Source organism: Callithrix jacchus, chromosome 8, assembly GCF_049354715.1.
Source record: "Callithrix jacchus isolate 240 chromosome 8, calJac240_pri, whole genome shotgun sequence".
Classification (NCBI taxonomy): Eukaryota; Metazoa; Chordata; class Mammalia; order Primates; family Cebidae; genus Callithrix; species Callithrix jacchus.
Genome location: NC_133509.1, coordinates 96,720,063 through 96,741,859, shown reverse-complemented (window position 1 = coordinate 96,741,859; position 21,797 = coordinate 96,720,063). Strand labels below are relative to the sequence as shown.

Below are 21,797 nucleotides of genomic sequence, written 5' to 3'. Positions count from 1 at the left end.
GCAGGAGAATTGCTTGAACCCAAGAGGCAGAGGTGGCAGTGAGCTGAGATCATGCCATTATACTCCGGACATTATTGGAAAAGACCAGGCAGAAATGGATGCATATCTGAATTAAGGTAATAGGGACAGGGAGGAGTTGGACAGCTACAAGTAGCCGAGCCAGAATCACAGGAGCTGTGAAGGATAAGAGATTGAGATGGCCTTGTATCTTACTTTAAAACAGGATTACCGTAACTGAAATAAGAAAGGAAAATGATTGGTTATGTTTGTAAACATGTATGTGACAGCTGTCATCCATGTGAAGGCAGCTGGATCTATGACCCATGGTTTGAAAGAAGTCCAAACTAGAGATGCAGATTTGTCACAGAAGTCACTGGAAGGATGCATAAGAGGGAACCAAATAGTTAAGGGACAGGTAGGGGAAGGTGAACGAAAAGGAATGAACAGGTATGGCAGGGAGAAAACCAGGAACAAGTGGAGTCTACAACCCAGGTGAGGAATGAGTTTCATGGGAGGAATAGTCAACAATTTTTTTTTTTGAAGATGGAATCTTGCTCTATCACCCAGGCTGGAGTGCAGTGGTATGATCTTAGCTCACTGCAACTTCCACCTCCCAGGTTCAAGAGATTCTTCTGCCTCAGCCTCCCAAGTAGCTGGGACTACAGGGACCCAGCATGATGCCTGGCTAATTTTTGAATTTTTAGTAGAGAAGGGGTTTCACCATATTGGCTAGGCTGGTCTCAAATTCCTGTCCTTATGATATGCCCACCTCAGCCTCCCAAGTGCTGGGTTTACAGGTGTGAGTCACCACACCCGGCCAAACAGTCAACCATTCTAACTGTCAAAAGAAGTCAGGTAAAGTTGGAGGAAGAGGGGTGGAAGACTGATTTTATGACTAAACCATTCAGGAGGTCACTGGCAATTCAAAAAAAAAAAAAAACCATGCCCATGGGAGTGACAGAATAGAAGCTAAAGTGCAGTGAATGAAGAAGCAGGCAGGAAAGTGGAGACTGCAAATACAGCCTATTTTCCCATAAACTCCTTAAACTCAACCTAGGAATGTTTCAGTCCACTCTCAGAAACCATAACACCCAGGAATTTTTTCATTGCCAGTAACTGCTAAGCTGAATTTCTTGTAGCAAAGGCATGGGATGGAAGTGGAGGCAGGCCAACCCCCCTTTGGGCCAACCACCACAATGAGGAGAATGCCTTGATGTTGTAAGTCAGACACATGTGGTTTAAAACCCAGCTTCTTTGCCAACTAGTAACATTGAACAAGCTACTTAACCTCCCTAAAACAATTACCTTTTATTTAAAAATAAGAATAAGAATCTACCACCACTCTAGATACACTTGATAATATTTCAATGATGATTAAATAATATAATGTACATAAAAGGTCTACCATAAGTTAAAGTTGCAACATAGTTAATGACCATATATATAGATAACCACTATAGTTAAGGTTGTTAAATACCTACTATTCTATATTTATTATTACTACCATTCACAATTGAGAAGTTCCTCACCTGAAGTGAGCTACAAAATCAATAAGGACTCTTGGCAAGTCTCTTGTCTTAGGCACTTTCTGTGAGAAAGCACATGCTAGTGTGAGTTTTCCTGCAGAGTCTGCAGTCCTTTTACTCTCTTCATAATTTCAAAATCAATTCAAGTATATAGATTCAGTTTTTAACCAAAATCTTCATAAGAACACTTCCTGGATTCACCATTTGCAGAATAGCCAAGGTAAAGTAAAAGTTGCCTTTTAAGACAAAAATGAAATTTCCTCATTTAAAAAAATCTATGAGTAAATAACTCATATGAAGGCATGTATGTAGCTCCCACCTTCTGTGCAATTTCTCTATTTATTTAAATGCACAATATAGAACCCTGTGGTAAGAAGATGCTAAAGTAGTTACCCCTGAGCCCCACATTCTAGTGTCCATGCCTTTGGTGCCCCTCCCCTTCAGTGTTGATGGCACTTGTGCTTCTAACCAGTAGAATATAGCAGAGGTGATAAGATAACACACCACGATTACGCTACATGAGATTCCTTTTGCTATCAGACTCTAGCTTGATGAAGCAAGCAGACATGCTAGGGAAGCCCATGTGGCAAGGTGGCCTCTGGGACCCCAGCCAGCCTCCAGGGTTTGAGGGTGGCCTCCAACCAACAGCCAGCAAGAAGCTGGGACCCTCAGTCCTATAACTACAAAGAAATCAATTCTGCCAACAACCTGAGAGAGCATAGAAGTAGACTTTTCCCCAGTCAAACTTTCAGATGAGGATGCAGCCCAGCTGATACTTTGATTGTAGCCATGTGAGACCCTAAGCAAAGGATTCAGTTAACACATGCCTGGATTCCTAATCCATAGAAACTGTGAAATAATAAAATGTGTGTTGTTTTAGGCCACTAAATTTGTAGTAATACATTATGTAGGAATAGATAACTAATACAGATCCTATATGGTGATGCCAGTCTAAAAAGGTATATCAGAGAGTTCTTTTTAACATGCAGGAGAAAAGCCATAATATAAATCAGCAATGACAGATGATGAAAATAATATATATTATGTTCCTTGACTTGTGGCAGACATGGGTACATAAGCACTGAGAAACAGGTTTTTGGGGTCCTATGGTGATATAGGATACATATGATAAAACAAAAAAATCTAGGCTTTTCCTTGAAACAGGCTTGTAACCATCATTCAATATCAAAGAAGTGGAGAGGTCTATGAATGGCACTAACTCCTCACTGTGTTTTTTTTACACCAGTATATATTCTTTCCATTTTTGGAATCTTCATTGTCTTCTAGTAAATCACCTTTCCTCCACTCTCAGGTCGTTTCTGGTAAAGTTCTCTACCCCAAACACCAGAAGTAGCAGGTGATTTAGGCCTGGCCAATCAGAACATCACATCTCCCTGGCTTCAGTGATTGCTAAAGTTTGTCACATAATTCAAGTCAAGCCACATGAATCAAGCCAATGAGTGCTAATTCCAGAATTTTCTTCTTATTGCCAGAAAGTGTTTTTTTTTCCTCCACTGGATTATAACCTAGTAGGATATAAACCTGGAGGTTCTGGCAACCATCTCACTATGCATGGAGCTTGAGAATTGAGCCAGCCCAGAGGAAGTAGAGATTAAAAACTGGAGATGAAGGGGAGAAACCAGGTCCCAAAGATAACATTCGCACTGCTGGATAGAACTCCTCATGAACCCGATTTACTCCCAGATTCATCCATTACCTGAGCTCGTGCCTTACTTTATCTTTGCTTGTAAGAAACCAAGAAATTCCTACTTTGAGTTTAGTTCAGTTGTGTAAATAGCATCATTGTAGGGACATAAGCAATATTGCCTCTACATCACTTTATGGCTAAGAATAAATCCAACTTTGCAAAGGCAAATATTAAGGGTAAGAAATCATAGTTCATGTACAAACTGATTTAGTAGACTCCAACAGAAGTAACTGCTGGTCATTTTGCATCTAAATGCTGAAGAACAGTTTCGAACTTTCTGCACATAGGTTTTACAGTGGCTACTTTTTCTGATATCAAAACAGAGTAAAAACTAAGTAGTCCCAGATGAACCTAAAGTTCTTATTTTGGTTTGGAAATAAGCTCTGATATTACAGCTTAAGAAGATAATGCCCGATGTTTCAACTTTGTTTATCCTCACCCCCACCCCTGAAAAAAAAATTGAGATAATATAAAAGTTCTTGAAGTCTTTCCATGAACAACAATGTCTCCTATGATGATTCTATACCTGACATCCTTCAGTAAAAATTTATTAAACATTAGGAATTTTCTAGGACAGCAGAAATTCCTGAGTAACAACTGGATGGTATTACCAATGACCAGATGCTAATAAGCATGGGCTTATTAATCAAACACCAAAACACTCCTCACTCCATCCCAGGTTATGTCCACTTATTTTTCTTTATACTCAGAATGCTCTTCTCTCAAATACTTGCACAGCTCTCATCTTCACTTCACTCAGGTCTCTGTTTACATGCTGCCTTCTCAGAGAGGTCGTCCTATAAAATATAGGACCACCCTATTAAGGTAGCATTCATCCAATTAATTTGTATCCCCTTTGCCTGCTTTATTTTTCTACATGGCACTTTTCATCACCTGACATGCTATATTTATTTGTTTGGTGAATATCAGATATGGGTAAGACATAGATGTCTGCTTCACCAGTTACCTATAATTTCCATAAAGTCTCAGTTTACCTGCAGAATCTAGATTTTGTGCAATTAAAATAGACTATTTTTAAAATCTATACAAATGCTTAGACAATACTTTCCTTATACTATTGGTCAAATTTTAGGGAAGAAGAAATTATTTCAACAGAGGCAACTTAACACAGGGAATTGGTTTTACAGGTATTGGAAATCAAATGATTAGGAAAGAACAGGGAAACAGGCCAGAGATTAGCTGCATGAAGCAGCAACCACATGAAGGGCTGAGGAATCAAAGGGAAGCAGTGAAATTATCAGAAATTGGAAGTGCCACGGAATTGCGCTCAGACGTCTGAGGAGGAGAAACTGTCTGACTCGTGTTGTTCCTCTGAGTGGGTTGCAATGAGGCTGGTTCTGGATCACTGAAAGAAGTTACAAACTAGAACCCAAACTGCTGAGAGCAGAGTGAAGGGCTGTGCTGGAGTACCCCAATAGGGACAGTGAGTAAAACAGGAATAAAGAAGTTCCTACTCACCTTCTCCCATCTTTCAGTGTCGTTTTACTGTTTGGGCATAGAAGAACCTAGGAGAATTCTGCCAACAAAAGAGAATGGTGGTTTGCAGAATTCTAAACGCAACATCCAAAGCTGAATCTAGAAGAATGGATTTGAGCTGAGAGATACTAGTTTGAGAACCAGTACAAATTCCAATGCATTTCTCCAATTTTATCTTCTAGAAAAGCCAAATTGAAAATGAATGGTACAGTGATTGACTCCTGACTATATTATTACTAGTTTCATCTTGTACACTTGGTTGACTTTAATCTGGATTAACACAGATGAAATTCAGACAGTCCATGAACCCATCAAATGTCATTATCAATTTTTTTTGTTATGTCATGATGTCAGTTTCTGCCTAAGTAAGTTTGTAACTTTCATTATGGTTTCAAAGGAGCCTGTAATCCTCCTAAAATCTGGAATCACTTCCCCTGTTCTCATTTATTCATTATTTAAACTTGCTATTAAACAAGCAGACAACTTATAATACTTAGATTCTTTTAATGCCTTCAGTTCTCTATTGACTATGACTCTCGTGGTGACAGGGAAAAGGAGCCAATTTGAACCACCTAAATATAAAGCAGGGGAAGGGAAGAAAATTTATTCAAGAGACCTCGACCAGGGAAGAAACTACCTAGTTTAAGAAAGAGGTGTGGAAGACTGTCTGTCTCTTCATATATACCACCTAAATAAACTCCAGTATATGTGCTCAAGAGATATTTATATTTCAGAATTATTTTTAATAGTGAAAGTTTAGAAATAAACTAAATGTTCATTAGCTTAAGGATGGAAAAATGGTATATTAATTAATACAATTGACTACCATGTAGCAGTAAAAATAAAACAACTCTACATGTATCTGCATAATTCAAAAATGTAACATTGAGAGGGAAGGAAAAAGGTTGCAAAATAATATATTTAGCATCATATCAGTTGTATAAAGTTTTAAAACATGCAAAATTATGTTTTATGTAGTTTATGGATACATATGCATGCAGCGAAAGAAAAGAACACAATGGGAATCATAATTTCCAAATTTAGATTTGTTTTACCCCAGTGAGCAGAGAAAAGAAAGAAAACAAAAAGGGCTTCTCGGGAGATTTCAATTCCCTCTGTCCTGGATGACTTCTTTAAAATAAATCTGAATTAAAGATGACAAAATGCTAAGATTTAGCAAAGGGGTGATTTATGACTCTGTTTCATGACTATATTTTAAAACGTTTCATAAACTTAAAAACTAGGAAATGTAAAGGGCACTAAGAGCTCCATTAGCAGTGACCTAGACCATCCCTTAGCATAATTAACATGAGGTCAAAGAGACGAAGAACTTATAACATTTCAGAAACTCCTCCCACTGTAAGGCTCCTTTCAGAAACAAGACACTCTCTTCAGGGGTGGATCTGGGAAGAGGATACCAGGGTAAAAAGAAAAAGGATTTACCAAAGAAAAAGGAACGGGAAGATACCCATTCCTTACCAAAGATAAGGAAGAGGGAAGAAGAGGATAATATCTCCGTGATATTTTTATAAAGAAATACATAAACAACACACAAACACACAGGTAAGAATCTTCCTCAGGAAGAAGAAATAAGATAAATGAGGAAAGATGTTACTAGATTTGTAGTTCCTGCCTAGCTCTGACTTCTTCCCCTTTAGTCTGGGTAATTGAAAAAAAGATACCCCTGCTCTTACTTTTTATAGGGCAAGGAAAACTTCTGAGCATTAAAAAAATTTTATTGAATAATTCATCTAATAAAGAAAATTTTTTTTTATTCCTTGAGAATTGTTAAGATGGAATTTAAGCTTATCTGGAGGATAACTTGCTTCTAATTCCTCTAATCCATTCCTAATTATGGTACAAATGGCGAAAAAAAGACTTAATTTTCTTATTTTGAATCTGTCCTTCAAAATGTTCCACCATTCTGCCAAATCAACATCCAGAAGTCAAAGTAAAAATTGAACCACAGTCTGATCCTTTGTATCCCACATATTCTAACTTCTGTCCACATAGGACAGCACTTATATGCCTGAAATTTCCTCCAAAAATGGCACAAAGCTGCAAAATAAGTAACAATGGGAATAATCATCTTCTCGCCTTAAACATCAAGGCTTTGAAAACGGCATGTCAGCTGCTAACATGTTCATTAATAACTACCTTTGCTAAAACATGCAAATCAAAATATCAAGAAAATTAACTTTATAAAGCTCGTAGAAAACAGATTCTGAAGGAGTCACAGAAGAGTAAAACTTTTTGCCTGCACAATTCTGGATAACCAAGAAACATGATGGCAAATACAATCAAATGAAGGATTAACAAATGAAGATAAATTTTCCTAGGCATGGGCTTACTTTCAAGAAAGCACTTATGCAATGGAACAGCAAAGTTCCAGTATTGCAAAGGAAGGAAAGGTGGAATGCAACATTTCACATGCAAGAGCACATCCTGTAGAAAAGATAAGGCCTGTGATTTGTGAATCGGCTGCATTATATTACCTGATACCATTTAGTCTCAATTGCCACAAGCAATCACAAGAATACTGACAGAAGAAAATACCTCCCAGCTAATTGCTTGTTTAAAAAAAAGAAAAAGAAAAAAAAAATACCTTCAATCTACAAAGGGTTGAAATCAACCAGCAACTAAGAACACCGTAGGATTTTCCCTTCCATGTGACATTAGCCTGACAGAGTAATGTGGCTGAAAAGTCAAATATCACCATGATTTCAAAGCCTATTGTTCTACATTTTAAGTCGTTCTGATATTGTTTCTAAAGTTCTATATGCCAATGTGCTTGGAATACATTAATTCCATTAGCAGCTATTTCAGGAAATGTTGAGCATATTTCTTGGAAACAAATATATGCGGTTAAAAAACAGCTTCAAAAAAGCATGAGGTGAAAAACTGAAAACAAAGATGATTTTTAAATGCAATTAGAACTCCTTTCCATCACATATCAAAGGTGTCATAGTTGCTTCTCTACTGAGAAGGTGGTGTTTTGGATTTGAGTCTTTAAACCAAAAAGCCTATCTTGGGATGACACTCTAAGTAGTCTCTCTGCCTCTTAATCATCAGCAACTGCTAAATGAAGTGTATCTATTTTCTCTGTTACATTACTATTGGCAATCAGGTCCTCAGTAAGTGCCCAGAAATGTTTCCATGGTTACAAAAAGCATTCAGCATCCCTCTTGTTTTGGGCCAATTTAGCTTAAAATCTATTGTGGAGAAAAATATGGCACATTAAGAAACATAAAATCAAGATACAACATTACGAAAAGAACTCAAGGTTAAATGGGAAAAGTTAGCTTGACAAGGCTTTTTAAGACGTGCACATAAATCGCTGATTAAAATGGTGCCTTTCCCTAGCGTATCTCCTAATACCTCTCTTCAGCAGACTGCAGAGCAGCCATGTACTATGTCTTACATCACCCCATGGTATAAAGGAACAAATGAGTGCAGGAGGAGTCTTCGAGACTGTTAACTCATCAGTAAAATCCAAAAACAAACCAAAAAAAACAGGTGCTTTAATCTCCATACACCTGAGAATTCAGTCATATATCCTAGTTTTATAGGGCCCTCAGGGTATTTAAATATTTTGAGGAAAGAGAAATAAGAGCTTTTGTTCAATGGCTAAAAGGCATTTGAAGTAAATTAGTGGGCTATGTCAGTTAGAGAGAGAGAAATGGAAGTTCCCTAGAGGCAATTTAGGCAAGCTCCTCCATCTATAAAGTTGTGAGTGAACTGGGCCGAGGCTGTCTCATTCTCAGCCCATGCTGCATTCCCAATTCCCAATGCCACCACAGAGCCAGGGCACTAAAAACATTTTTGCATCCTCTGGAAGAGAATAAACAAGTGATACCAGCTTCTGTGCAGTCTGAAGGAGACGCCTGTGGCTCTCACTTGTATATACTTGTCTGTTCCCCACAGTGCTTTGTACATGGTAGGTGTTCAATACATATTTGATTGGTTAAAAGGGGCCATAGTATAACACCTCTCTTTATAGAGAAATGTTCCTCCTCATATCTACTTATCCACCCACACCACTCTTTATCATTTTCTACTGCTCTTATTTTCCCTGTGAAATGGAAAGAAGTGGGTGGAATTCAAAGTCATAATACTGTTTCAGGACTAATGTGAAGACTTCCAGGAAGATAAAGTGAGCATACTCTTCCCTCTTCTTTCCTCTAAGTACCACCCTAAACCCTAGACCTTGTCTATAAAACAGAGATCAGAAGGCTGCAAAGTACAGAGAAGCGGCAGAATGGACAGGAACCTTAGAACTCAGGAACAACACAGTTGTGAGCTCCCTGGGTTTTTTTACCTCATATATCCCAGACCTGAAGCTGAAGAAGCTGGCAACACAAAATGCCAACATACACTGACCAAAACAAAAGTCTCAATAAAGGCTTGCTCTCTCTGCCCAAGGACTAGGAAAGAGGCAGCCTAGTAAGACAGAAAATGTTTAGGTAGGAACTGCTTTACTCCAGCCAAACAGCACAGGAAAACAATTGTGTCCTCATCTTCACCCATGACAACAAGACCACATAGGGAACCTAGACTTCCATCCTCACCAATCCGTAATGAGGCACCCCAATATTCTCACAAGGCATGCCAGACAAGACCAAGCTAGGAATGGGAACTTTCATCCCTGATGCCTAAGGTGAGTATCTCCCACTGGAACAGTGTCACTGGACCATCTGGGAAATCTCGTCTTCCACCCCACCTGGAAGTCATGAGGCATGCCTCCCCCTCCCCAATCATGATGTCAGAGGAGGTCTAGTAGAGACCCAAGACTTTCACCAGCACCCAGTGTTAACGAGGCCACCTGCGCCTCGGGGTCAGTGAAAACCATATGAGGAGAAGGAACTCCCAATCTAACTCAGCATTCATGAAGAGCACCAGTTCAAGGGTCAAAGAGACCAAGATGGGAACCCGGTCTTCCACCTCTACTGTAATGAGGTAGTACCCTATTGCATGCCAGAGCCGTATCAAAGACTCTCTTTATGAGATGCCTTTTTCGCAGAGCAATGGCAAAATAATAATTTCTCTTTATATGTTCATATTCCCTTACACAGGTTCCTTCTCACAAGCTACTATAATAGTTCCCTAACACATATTCTCTCCCCCCAGTTTAGCCTCTGAACTGATGCTAAAGTTATCCTTCTATATCAGAGTTCTTTGGGTACCACCCTTGATTAAGATCTTCCTAAGATTTCCAGCTGTTTACAGGATGATATAGTTTGGCTCTCTGTCCCCATTCAAATCTCATCTTGAATTGTAATTCCCATGTGTGGAGGGAGGGACCTGGTGGGAGGTGACTGGATCATGGGAGCAGTTTCCCTATGCTGGTCTCGTGATAGTGAGGGAGAACTCACAAGATTTAATGGCTTAAAAGTGGCACTCCCCTTTTGCATTTTTTCTTTCCCTCTCTCTCTCTCCCTCTCCCTCTCCTCTTTTGCCAAGTAAGACATGCCTTGCTTCCCCTTCACCTTCTACCATAATTGTAAGTTTCCTCTGGCCTCCCAGCCATGCAGAACTGTGAGTCAGTTAAATATTTTTCTTTAGAAATGACCCAGTCTCAGGGATGTCTTTATAGCAGTGTGAAAATGAACTAATGCATAGGATGAAGGTTAAATTCTTAAAACAAAAAACAAAGACCTTCCCAATCACAGCCTTAGCTCTAGCCTGATGTTTCATCCCTGAAAATGTCAGGTTTGTTCACATGTCAGCATTCATGACATTTCCTCCAGTTGGAATGCTTTTCTCCTTCCATTCACCTATTAAATTCTGACTTATCCTCACAACAACCTTATCTGATCACCTCTGACAAAATCATCTCAAAAGTTATCATATACATAAGTATAACTTCTCACAAACTTTTTTACAGGATTGGTTACATATATCTTACACATTACAGAACTATTTAATGGAAGACCAACATGTTATTTACCCAATTATCCCTCAGCCCACACATGCTACCCAGTTTAATAAGAATGTCCAATTCAATTTCACAGTGTAAAGTATATAAACTCTATTTTCCAGCTTCCACTTAAGATATAGACAGTTGGAAATAATGCTCCCACTCTTTAAACAATAACAACATTTAGATAATTTGTAAAATGACATATTTTCTTAAACTTATTAGACAGCTGAAGTCATAAAGCACCCAACTAATCCAAAAGTTAAAAAGAGGCAACTTATTTCAAGGAGAGAAAGAACACAAGCACTTGCTTGCAAGGGGCAGATACTAGATTCATACAAGCTGTTAAGAATCAAACTAATATTTTCCAGTTCTTTCTTTTTTTTTTTTTTTTTTTTTGAGACAGAGTTTTGCTCTTGTTACCCAGGCTGGAGTGCAATGGCGCGATCTTGGCTCACCGCAATCTCCGCCTCCTGGGTTCAGGCAATTCTTCTGCCTCAGCCTCCTGAGTAGCTGGGATTACAGGCATGTGCCACCATGCCCAGCTAATTTTTTTTTTTTTTTGTATCTTTAGTAGAGACAGGGTTTCACCATGTTGACCAGGATGGTCTCGATCTCTTGACCTCGTGATCCACCCGCCTCGGCCTCCCAAAGTGCTGGGATTACAGGCTTGAGCCACCGCGCCTGGCCTTTCCAGTTATTTCTAAAGGCCAAGTGGACTAGCACAGAAGTACAGAACCCATGGGAGTCACAAACCAAATGGAAATTCAAGCCCACTTAGGAGGTCTTCACAGAGCTCACCAGGTACTCACAAGAAACATGAGGTGGAAAGTAGGAGCAGAGAAAGCTGCTGTCATGGTATAGTCATCAGGGAGAGGAACAATGGCTACTACAGGCAAAGTAAGAAGCCCTACCAATATTCTGCTCTTGAATTACCGCTATGAAACAAAAGCCTTAGGCCACTTGGGGAAGGGTAGCTAATATGGTTTGGCTGAGTCCCCACCCAAATCTCATCTTGATTGCAGTTCCCATAATCCCCATGCATAGTGGGAGGGATCTGGTAGGAGAGAATTAAATCATGCGTGCAGTTTCCCCCATGCTATTCTCATAATAGTAAGTTCTTACGAGATCTGATGGCTTTAAAAGGGACTTTCCCCCTTTACTCAGCTCTCATTCTTCTTGCTGCCACCATGAGAAGAAGGACATGTTTACTTGCCTTTCTGGCATGATTTTAAGTTTCTTGAGGCCTCTCCAGCCCTGTGGAACTATGAGTCAATTAAATATCTTTTCTTTTTAAATTACCCAATCTCAGGCAGTTCTTTATAGCAGCATGAAAATAGACTAACAAAATAGCAAATCCTGTTGCTTTCAGACCACAGATAAAGACACATTAAGGTGAGTGAACAGAACAGGATAAACACTTCTATCCCTGGGGATGGGGCAAGAAAAAGTCCTGGGGTCAGACCACTGGAGATTTCCCTGTCTCTGGGGAGAGAGGCAGGATTACTAAGTATGTCCTGACCCCAAGACATAGGAACACAGCGACTGCCTAGATGGAGGGCACTCTAGAACAGCAGAAAATACAACCTCCAACGCAACCACATCACACTAGCAAACAATAAGTAACGCATAATAACAGGCTTTTCCTGGGAAAGGGACAAAAGCCTGAAAAGAGAGAGACTCTCTGATGCATAGGCAAAAAGAAGAGACAATGTTAAGGATGGAGCTAATATTGACAAAATCATGTAACATACAATCCCCTACCCTAAACACAATGTAGTAATAGAGAATTTTGAAGACTGTATTGCACTGAGATGAACAATAACAATAAAACTAAAACCCAACTCAAATGCTGACTAAACTGACTCAACCCCCTCACACTAAACACCCTGCATTTGAAAAGACTTGCTCACTTCCAGGCAAAAAATATCACACACTTTTCCTACATATGATGTTCTATTTTCAGTCATAAATTACAAGACAAACAAAAGAGAAACAAACAAAAAAACACCCGGTCAAGAGACAAAACAATCAAGAAAGCCAAACTCAAGTATGACTCAGATATTGGAACTATCAGACAAGGAATTTTAAAATATGTGTGATAAAAACATTAAAAGCCATAATGGAAAGGGGGAAATGTGCATAAATTGAGGAATTTCAGCAGAGGGACTGAAACTATTTTAAAATGCAATCAAATCAAAATGCTAGAAATGAAACACATGGTAACAGAAATAAAACATGCTTTTGTAGACTTGATGCTATCAAAGAAAATATTAGTAAACTTGAAGATAATGTTAGTAGGTACTACCCAAACTGAAATACAAAGAAGAAAAAGACCTCATAAGCTTAGAAAATACAAGAAAAACAAATACCAAAACATATACATGCATGCATGTACACACATAAACACTCCTATACACATTCTGCTGAAAACCAAAGATAAAGACAAAATGAAAGCACCAAGTGAAAGAAACACACATACATGCAGAAAAATAAAGGAAAAAATTATAGCAGCTTTTCTCATATGAAAATTGTGCAAGCCATCAGATGGTGAAACGGCAATCTTAAAGTGCTGAAAGAAAATGATTGTCAATCAAAATTCTATACCTAGCTAAAATATTTTTCAAATAATTGAGAAAATTTTTTCAGACAAAAGCTGACATAATTCATTAGCAGCATATACACAATATAAGAAACGTTAAAATGAAGAATACTTCAAATTGAATAAGTGAAGGTAATAAATAAAAATACCTAAAATATTTTCAAATATAAATGTCAAACATGTTTCAAAGAAAAGTTGAGACAATTCATTAGTGACATATATATGCAAAGTTAAAGAATGTTTTGTGTGGCATAAATTAGGTGAATATAATCTTTTCTCTTTTTAAATTTTGTTTGGTTTTAAGGAGGGTTTTTATTTTAATTATTTTTAAAGATGGGGTCTCACTCTCATACCTAGGCTCGAGTGTAGTGGCACAATCACAGTTCACTGCAGCCTTGAACTCCTGGGCTCAAGCAATCCTGCCACCTCAGCCTTTTTTTTTTTTTTTTTTGTCTTATTTTAACCATTCTAAGAGACAACCAATAGTCTAGAGCAAAGCAGTATCAGTGTATTATATGTTTATTGCATGTATAAAAGTAAAATATATGACATCAGTAAAACAAAGGATAAGCAGGAAGAATTGAGAGTATACTGTTGCAACACTGTCAAACTATATGTGAAATAGTACAGTATTATTTCAAGATAGACTGAAGTTAATTAAAGATACATGCATTAGGGATCCTTGGGTGACCATTAAGCTTTTTTAATGTAAGCCTAGAGTGAATATGTAATGAAATCACAAAAATACTCAATACAAAGAAAGCAGAAAAAATTAGGATAAAGGAAACAAAGAACAGATGGAACAAACAGAAATGAATCTAGAAAGAAGATATATTTTAATTCAGCAATATCAATAATTATATTCAATACAGTTAAAATACACCAATTAAAAGTGGAAGATTGTCAGATTGAATTATAAAGTATGAACCAATTATATGCTATGTACTAAAAACCACTATATAAAATAGGTTTAAAGTTAAAGAATGGAAAAGAATATATCGTGTCAACACTAATCAAAAGAAAATTGGAGTAGCTGTATTAATATCAAAGTACATTTCAGGACAAGAAATATTACCAGAGGTAAAATTGGTATATTACATAATGACAATGAGGTCAATTCACCAAGAAGATATATATTTCTAATATGTGTATGTACTTAACAACAGAGCTTCAAACTATATAAAGCAAAAACTGATAAAAATTTTAAAAATAGCCAAATCCACAATCAGAATTAGAGACTTCAATACTCCTCCCTTAGTGATCAACAGAACAAAATCAGTAGACTCAAAAAAAAAAAAAATTGAGAGACAAGGTAAGTATTAGAAAATCTTCAAAGCAGCCTCAAACAACTCGTAATTTATAGAATACTCTTTCCAATAACGGAATATACAATCTTCCCAAGTGCACGTGAAACATTCAACAATTTAGGACAGATAATAAAACAAAACTTAATTTTTAAAAACTAAAATAATAGAAAGTATATGCCCAAGCCATAATGTAATGAAACTAGAACTCAACAACAGGAAAAGATATTGAATAGTCCCAATATTTGGAGCTTAACCAACACACTTTTAAATAATCAATGCAGTAAAAAGAAGTAACAAGGGAAATTAGAAAACATTTTTAATCAAATGAAAATAAAAACAAAATATATTAATATTAGATGCAGCTAAAAGCACTGCTGAGAGTTAAGTTTACACATCATAAAAGGAAAAAAGAAATAAAAAAATATTTCTAAAGCAAGAAAAACAAAGAAAATAACAGAAATCAATGAAATTAAGAACAGAAAAACAACAGAGAAAAATTAATGAAACAAAAAATGAGGTATTTGGAAAAGAAACACAGATAGATAGGTGGATAGACAGATAGATAATCCTCTAGCCAGACAGAGCAACAATAAAAAAAGACACTAAATAACAATATCAGGAAATAAAGGGAGAAATTACTGTAAATCCTAACAACATTTAAAAAGTAGTAATTAACTATTATGTCCATAAATTCAACAACAGAGATGAAATGAAAAAATTTCTTGAAAAACCCAAAGTGTCAAAAAATCACTTAAGAAAAAAACAAATAACTAGGTTACTCTTATACCTATTAAATAAATTGAATTTTGGTTTCAAAACCTTCCCACAAAGAACAATCCCAGGCTCAGAAGACTTCAGTGAAAAATTCTAACAAACATCAAAAAATAATAATAATAATTGTATATAAATTTCTAAAAAGCCTATAGAAAAGCAGAAACACTTCACAACTCATTTTATGAAGTCAACATTACCCAGAACCAAAGACATTCCAAGGGAAACAACAGACCAATATCTCTAATAAAAATAAATGGAGAAAAATCTTCAACAAAAGTCTAACAAATCAAACCCAGTAATACATTAAAATTATACCATAACATGACCAAGTGGATTTTATCCAAGCTATGCAAAATTGGTTCAACTTTCAAAACATTGTGTAATTTCAACATACTAAACAAGAAAAGTCATATGATCATCTCAATAGATATAAAACAGCATTTGACAGAATTTAACATCCTTTTTTGATTAAAAAAAAAAAAAACTCCCAAGAAGTTAGAATACAAGGAAACTTCTTCACCATAATAAAGAGCATCTACAGAGGCCTGCACCTAACTACTAAGTAATAGGAAAAGACTGAAGTGTTTACACTGTTTAAAATTGGGCAAGGATATTCACTCTCACTAGTCTCTTTTAACATTATAGCAGAAGTCCTATCCAGTGTAATCAATCAGGAAAAAGAAATAATAGACATTTGACATTGGAAATAAATAAAACTAGAGACAACCAAAATATCCCTTACCTGATCAATCAACAAAATGGTGCATTCATTCAATGGAATACGATTCAGCAATTAAAAAGGGAAAATTACTGAAACACACAACAACATGGATGAATCTCAAATGCATTATGATAGGTGAAAGAAGTTGGACTCAAAAGACAGCAAACTGTAATTCCATTTATATGACATTCTGAAATGGATAAAACAACAGAAACTAAAAATGTATCCACATGTGCCTGGGGCTGGAGTAGAGAAAGAATTGACTAAAAAGGAATGTAGGAGAATTATCTGACATAACAAAACCATTTTATACTTTGATTGCGGTGGTTACAAGACTGTGTCTATTTGTCAAAAAGCACAGAACTATACACTAAGGATGAATTTTATTATAGTAAATTATACCTTTAAAAAGGAAAAAAAGAGAATATGTATACATGTAAATTTTCGAATGAGATTGCTTCTTCCTATAATAAATGTGGATACTGGGTAGGTTCTCAAACTCTCTCGCCATCAATTTTCTCAACTGTCAAGTGAGAATAATATCATCTACCTGTTAACATTGTTAGCTTTTCTTGTTGCTGTTCCATCTCGTACCCAACACTGTGCTCATTGTTAAAAAAAAAACAGACATGATATGGCATGGTCCCTGCCTTCCTGAAGGCTCCAATCTAGTGCATAAGCATTGCTTGAAGGGCCAAATAAACACAATTGTTTTACTGCCATTAGATTTTATAATTACAAAAATTAGCAAAATCAGTGGTAAGCCAAATTTACATTAATTTCAAATATAGTTCAACCTTTTCAAGAATTTTCTAAAACAGAAATCAAAATGTCAATTCAAATCTAAGAAAATCCACTGCTGGCCCAGATATTTCTAGAATATCTCTACAGACAATTTTAAAAGACTCAAAATTGCAATTATCCATAGTTTATCAGGTTCAGAAAGAATACCTCACTTTTACCAATTTATTCTAGCATTTCAATGTTACCTTAATTTGAATATCAAGAAAGCATTATAAGAAGAATATGAAATTGCTTCCTTGTATGACAAGATTTCATATATCTGGATAAAACTGTTCCCTAAAAAGACAAAGCTAATAGGAATCCTGGAAAATGAATGAACTATAAAGTACTCAGAAAAGTCTGCTCTCTGCAACAAGAAGGACATTAATATTTTGTATCACGTAAATGATTCACCAATCTGTATGACTTATGTGTCATTACAACTACACGTCATGCACCCATACCCAACTCTCTTCTGTCCATATCATTTACCTCTGTCCCTTATCCAGGTGGAATGTCCTTACTTCAAGGTTAGAGTATTAGAGGCATGAGAAATTCATGCTGGGACACACTACCACTACTTGTAGAGAGTCAGTTACATTTTTTATCATATTCATTATACATTTATTGAAGACCCAACATGTGCTCAGTTCTCGCAGCATAAATCTTTACAGGCAGTTTTTATTAAATGTGTCCTTACCATTCAGAGCTAAAAGAAAATCAAACTATTCTTATTTCAAAGATTTCCTATCCACTGTCATCTCACATCACGTCTCAGTGAAACACTGTGAGAAGTGTTCTTGGAGTGTTATCAACTAAAAATTCTGCAATAAGTATGGCTTTTTGCACAGGATTTCACACTGAATAATATAGTAACATCTAGAAATTCCTAACCTAGAAGAAAAAAGAACACTTTACAAGATATTTTTAAAAGCATGACATGTGCACAAGGGGCTTCTCAAACAGAATCCACAGACTCGTTTTCACCATTTCACTTGCTCAGAACTATTGTGTTGAAATATGGAACTCCCAAACATGGATCTTCCAAAGTTTTATATATTGAAAATATTCCTAGGGATTATATCTCTCAATCAGAAGCCAGTATGTGGGAAGGTATAAGACAGAGAAAAATAAAATCCACATAACTAAAAACAAGTCAAAATAAAATAAGTAGAAATGCTCTTTGGAGGAAGCCAGAGAAAATGATGACTGGCTAGCTTACCTTGCTTTTTTCCATTAACAGTTTCTAAAGTACCAGGGAGCTGGCCGTCAAAGCCATGTTGAAGGCCACTTCTTTGCTTTTCAAGGTGATGCTCTTCCTCAGCAATAGAAGAAAGCACATGTGGTGACTTGTGGTCATCACTGGCCTGATTGGGCCACTGGGACATTGTGGAACATGAGTCCTTTGCATGTTGGCTAAGCCTGGGGCTTGAACCTTGGGCAGAGTCCTGCAAATCACTATTACAACATGAGAAATGATCCACTTCCAGAAACAAGGAATTTGCATCCTCTTGACTCCAATCATTTTCTTGTTCTTCATCTTCAAAGTACGTTTCCTGAATCTGAATATTATCTAAGTCCTGATCTAGCTTGTCATTCAACTTAGAGTCTTGTTTGCTTATGTTAACCAGCGAAGCAGATAACATATCTCCTGCTTGCTGGAGAGCTTCATAAACCCGAGATATCCAGGAAGAGAAAGGCTGGAAGAAGTTCTGAGCATCCTGAGAGGCCATGGCCAACGCCATGGCCAGCTATCTGATGTCTACAATGTCCACTTGTTCAGTTCCTCCAGTGCTCTGGATTGAATGTGAACTATAGAATAAGCATGTTGAGAAATTAAATTGGAGGTCTCTTAATGGCTGTGAATATTTCACTCTCAAAACTTCCAGCTGAAACAGAGGAAAGAAATACTTACACCTGTTAAAGTTACAACCTCAGACCCATCACCAGATACCTGCAAACAATGTCAAATAGCATTTGATCACAAAAAGAGATCATCATGGAAATCTTAAAATAGTTAAATAAAAATGACTATGAAAGTCTAGATTAGATTATTTCAATGACTATTCACCTCCATGGCCACGTGGAAAACTTCCATTAGCAGTAATGGGTTCTGTTTATGTGGACTGAGATAATTCTATCCTCCATAGACCACCCTTAACAGTGTGAAAAGGATAAATGAATCTTCATTGAGATCACGTTGGGCATGACATTTCAACATACAAAAACGGTCGGATGTTTCATCTACAAATCTGCAGACCCCAGAGAGCTGACTAATAAGCATCTCTGCTTTATGACACTAAAGTTTATACTTTCAAAGGAAATGTGTGTCTGGAATTAAAAAGCTTTAAACAAATCTTAAAATAGGATTTTATATTTTTATGCAATCTCTAGAAGTCATATCTATTCTTGGGGAGCAATCACTGAAAAACTGAGGGTGGCGAATGGATTATCTAGCTTACTGGAGACATGTCCCTGGAATCTCATTGCTTTTGTCTATGTTCCAACCTCCTGAAGATAGATTTGCTCTCTACCTACAACCTTTGAGACTCCTGAGACACACTTCATCCCACAAGATTTACAGACTGAAGGAAGCAGCTCCAGAACATTAACAGAACCACAGGACACTATGAACACCCTAGAGCTAAATATTTACACTTTTACATGTATACATGCATACAATGTATACATATGCACATGTGTGTATATTCGATGTGTTTATATCTTATTGCTATTACAGTGCTCATTAACAGCTCAAGATGAATGTTACAAATGACTAGAGGGCCTAAACTCACTGCTTAAACTTAATTACCCAATTATCTTGCATAGCAATAACTTCCTCTGACCAAATCTACTAGCTATCCCTTAGGTTTCAAGTCTCTTGACCTCAGTCACTGCATGTGATATGACTACTTACCTTCTAAAAATTTGTTATTAGCCATTCACTGATGCATTGACTTATGCAATGAACAAATATTGATTGTCTATTAAATGCTGGGCACAATGTCAGTGATAAGGTAATCCTGAGGTCAAATCTCTTTGACTCCATAGAGCCCACCTTTCAGTTAAAGGGAAACTGAGCTCTCTGCATTTTCCCCATATGCTGAATAATTCGTGTGTCCCTTTTTCAGGCTCCTCCTTGCCTTCCCATCACCTACATGTATACAACCAAATCTTGTCCTATGGCTTCCCTTCCTTATTATATTCGCCAGCTGGGAGAGTAGGCCCATTCCTACATTTCAATTAATACCTTTTTGAAACTCCAACATATACCTCTCTAGTCTTTGCTCAGTTTTTCTTTCCAGACTTATATCTGTGGCTGTCTAAGCCAGTGATTCTCAAACACTGGTGTGTCAGAACCACCCACTGGGCTAATAAAGAACACAAAGGCCCAGGCTGGTGGAAGGAAAAGGGCCTGATCTGAACCTTAAGAGTTTTGACAAGTACTCCAGGTGAGTCTGACACCCACGGAAGTTTGAGAAACACTGATAGACTTGGATGTTTCACTAAAATCTCAAATTCAGTTCATTCAAACCTAGCGGATCATTTTGCTGCAAGCATTCAGCACTGTAGACTGATAACACGGGTGATTTTGAACTTCCTCTCGTCAACACTGCCTTCTTCCATTCCAAATTCTGTTAGCTTTTGGTCTCCAAAGACTGTCTTTCAACATGTTTTGCACAGTTATCACATTTCCCACACTCTACATACCTAGTTCATTTCACACTCTCTTCTTTCCCAGACTCAATTCATTCTCTGTTTGCTCTCCGTAACCTGATTTTACATAAGGTTTATGCCTGTTTCCTCCTCTAGAATGGAGGCTTCATGGATGGCAGGGATTATCTGTTTTGTTCTCTAGTTTATCCCCAGTCCCTAGAAGTGTGCTGAGCACATAGTGAATTCTCAACAACAAATTCCACTAAAAATCACACATAAAAAACACCACCTAACACATATTATGTACTCAGTAACTTTGATAATGGATAAATCCTATCCAGAGTGCTAAAAAGACGGTAAACGATGTTATCACGTAAGTTCCCTGCAGAGTAACAACAGTAAGCTTCCTTTTGCCATTTGTTCCATCCCATTTCACTACCCAAAGTTTTCTGAGGTTTTTTTCCTCTGCAAGTATTTTGTATAAATTACTAAACTACAGTGCATCACAGATTTACAAGGTTCCCTCTGAGATTTCAGTGGCTTTAGCTCCCACAACTCTTTTTTTGGTAAGAGAAAATTTTTAAGCGAGAAATGACACATTTTCCTTAATCATTCTTTCCATCATTCTATTATACACAGAAAACTTTGTTTTTGTTGTTGTTATTATATTGAATTTTTTTATTCTTACTTAAGTTCTGGGATACATGTGCAGAACATACAAGTTTGTTACATAGGTGTACATGTGCCATGGTGGTTTGCTGCACCTATCAACTCATCATCTAGGTTTTAAGCCCCACATGCAATAGGTATTTGTCCTAATGCTCTCCCTCCCCTTGCCCCCAATCACCCGACAGGCCCTGGTGTGTGGTGTTCCCCTCCCTGTGTGTCCATGTGTTGTCATTGTTCAACTCCAGCTTTTGAGTGAGAACATGTAGTGTTTGGTAGAAGACCTTGTTTTCATATGCAACCCAACATCTCTGAATTTGGGCCAGCAACTTCTTGTTCAAATCTTCAAATCAGTACAGTGCATATTCTCCACCTCATATCCCCTTGGTCGCTATAATTTCTATTCATCAAAACAAAAATGAAAAAATTCATTTTTTACCAAAATTGCCATTTTGATGAGCTGGCAATTTTTGTAAAAAATTAATTTTGATCACTCTCCTAGTTTTAAAGGAAAAAAGCCATTATGGTTACCTATTACGTAAACTGCAAAGTTTGAGCACTGGAGCTGTCAAAATCACTACTCATTCATGTTTGCTGATACAGTGTTTTTTCAAAATTAGTTTGAATCCTTCCAACTTA

General features: G+C 37.0%; 1 protein-coding gene across 16 annotated transcripts in view; it reads right to left on the bottom strand.

The window, feature by feature from the left end:
* Positions 1-21,797, bottom strand: part of SYT16 (synaptotagmin 16) — a 294,214-nt gene that overhangs the window by 86,266 nt on the left and 186,151 nt on the right. For 8 of the 16 annotated variants that reach the window (XM_078335076.1, XM_078335072.1, XM_035260670.3 and 5 more), the window contains exon 3: positions 18,058-18,724. The exons of the other annotated variants lie outside the window; for them this stretch is intronic. In XM_078335076.1, the coding sequence (XP_078191202.1) occupies positions 18,058-18,580 (523 nt within the window). In that variant the 5' untranslated portion in view covers positions 18,581-18,724. The remainder of the gene's footprint in view (positions 1-18,057; positions 18,725-21,797) is intronic. 16 annotated transcript variants of the gene reach the window in all.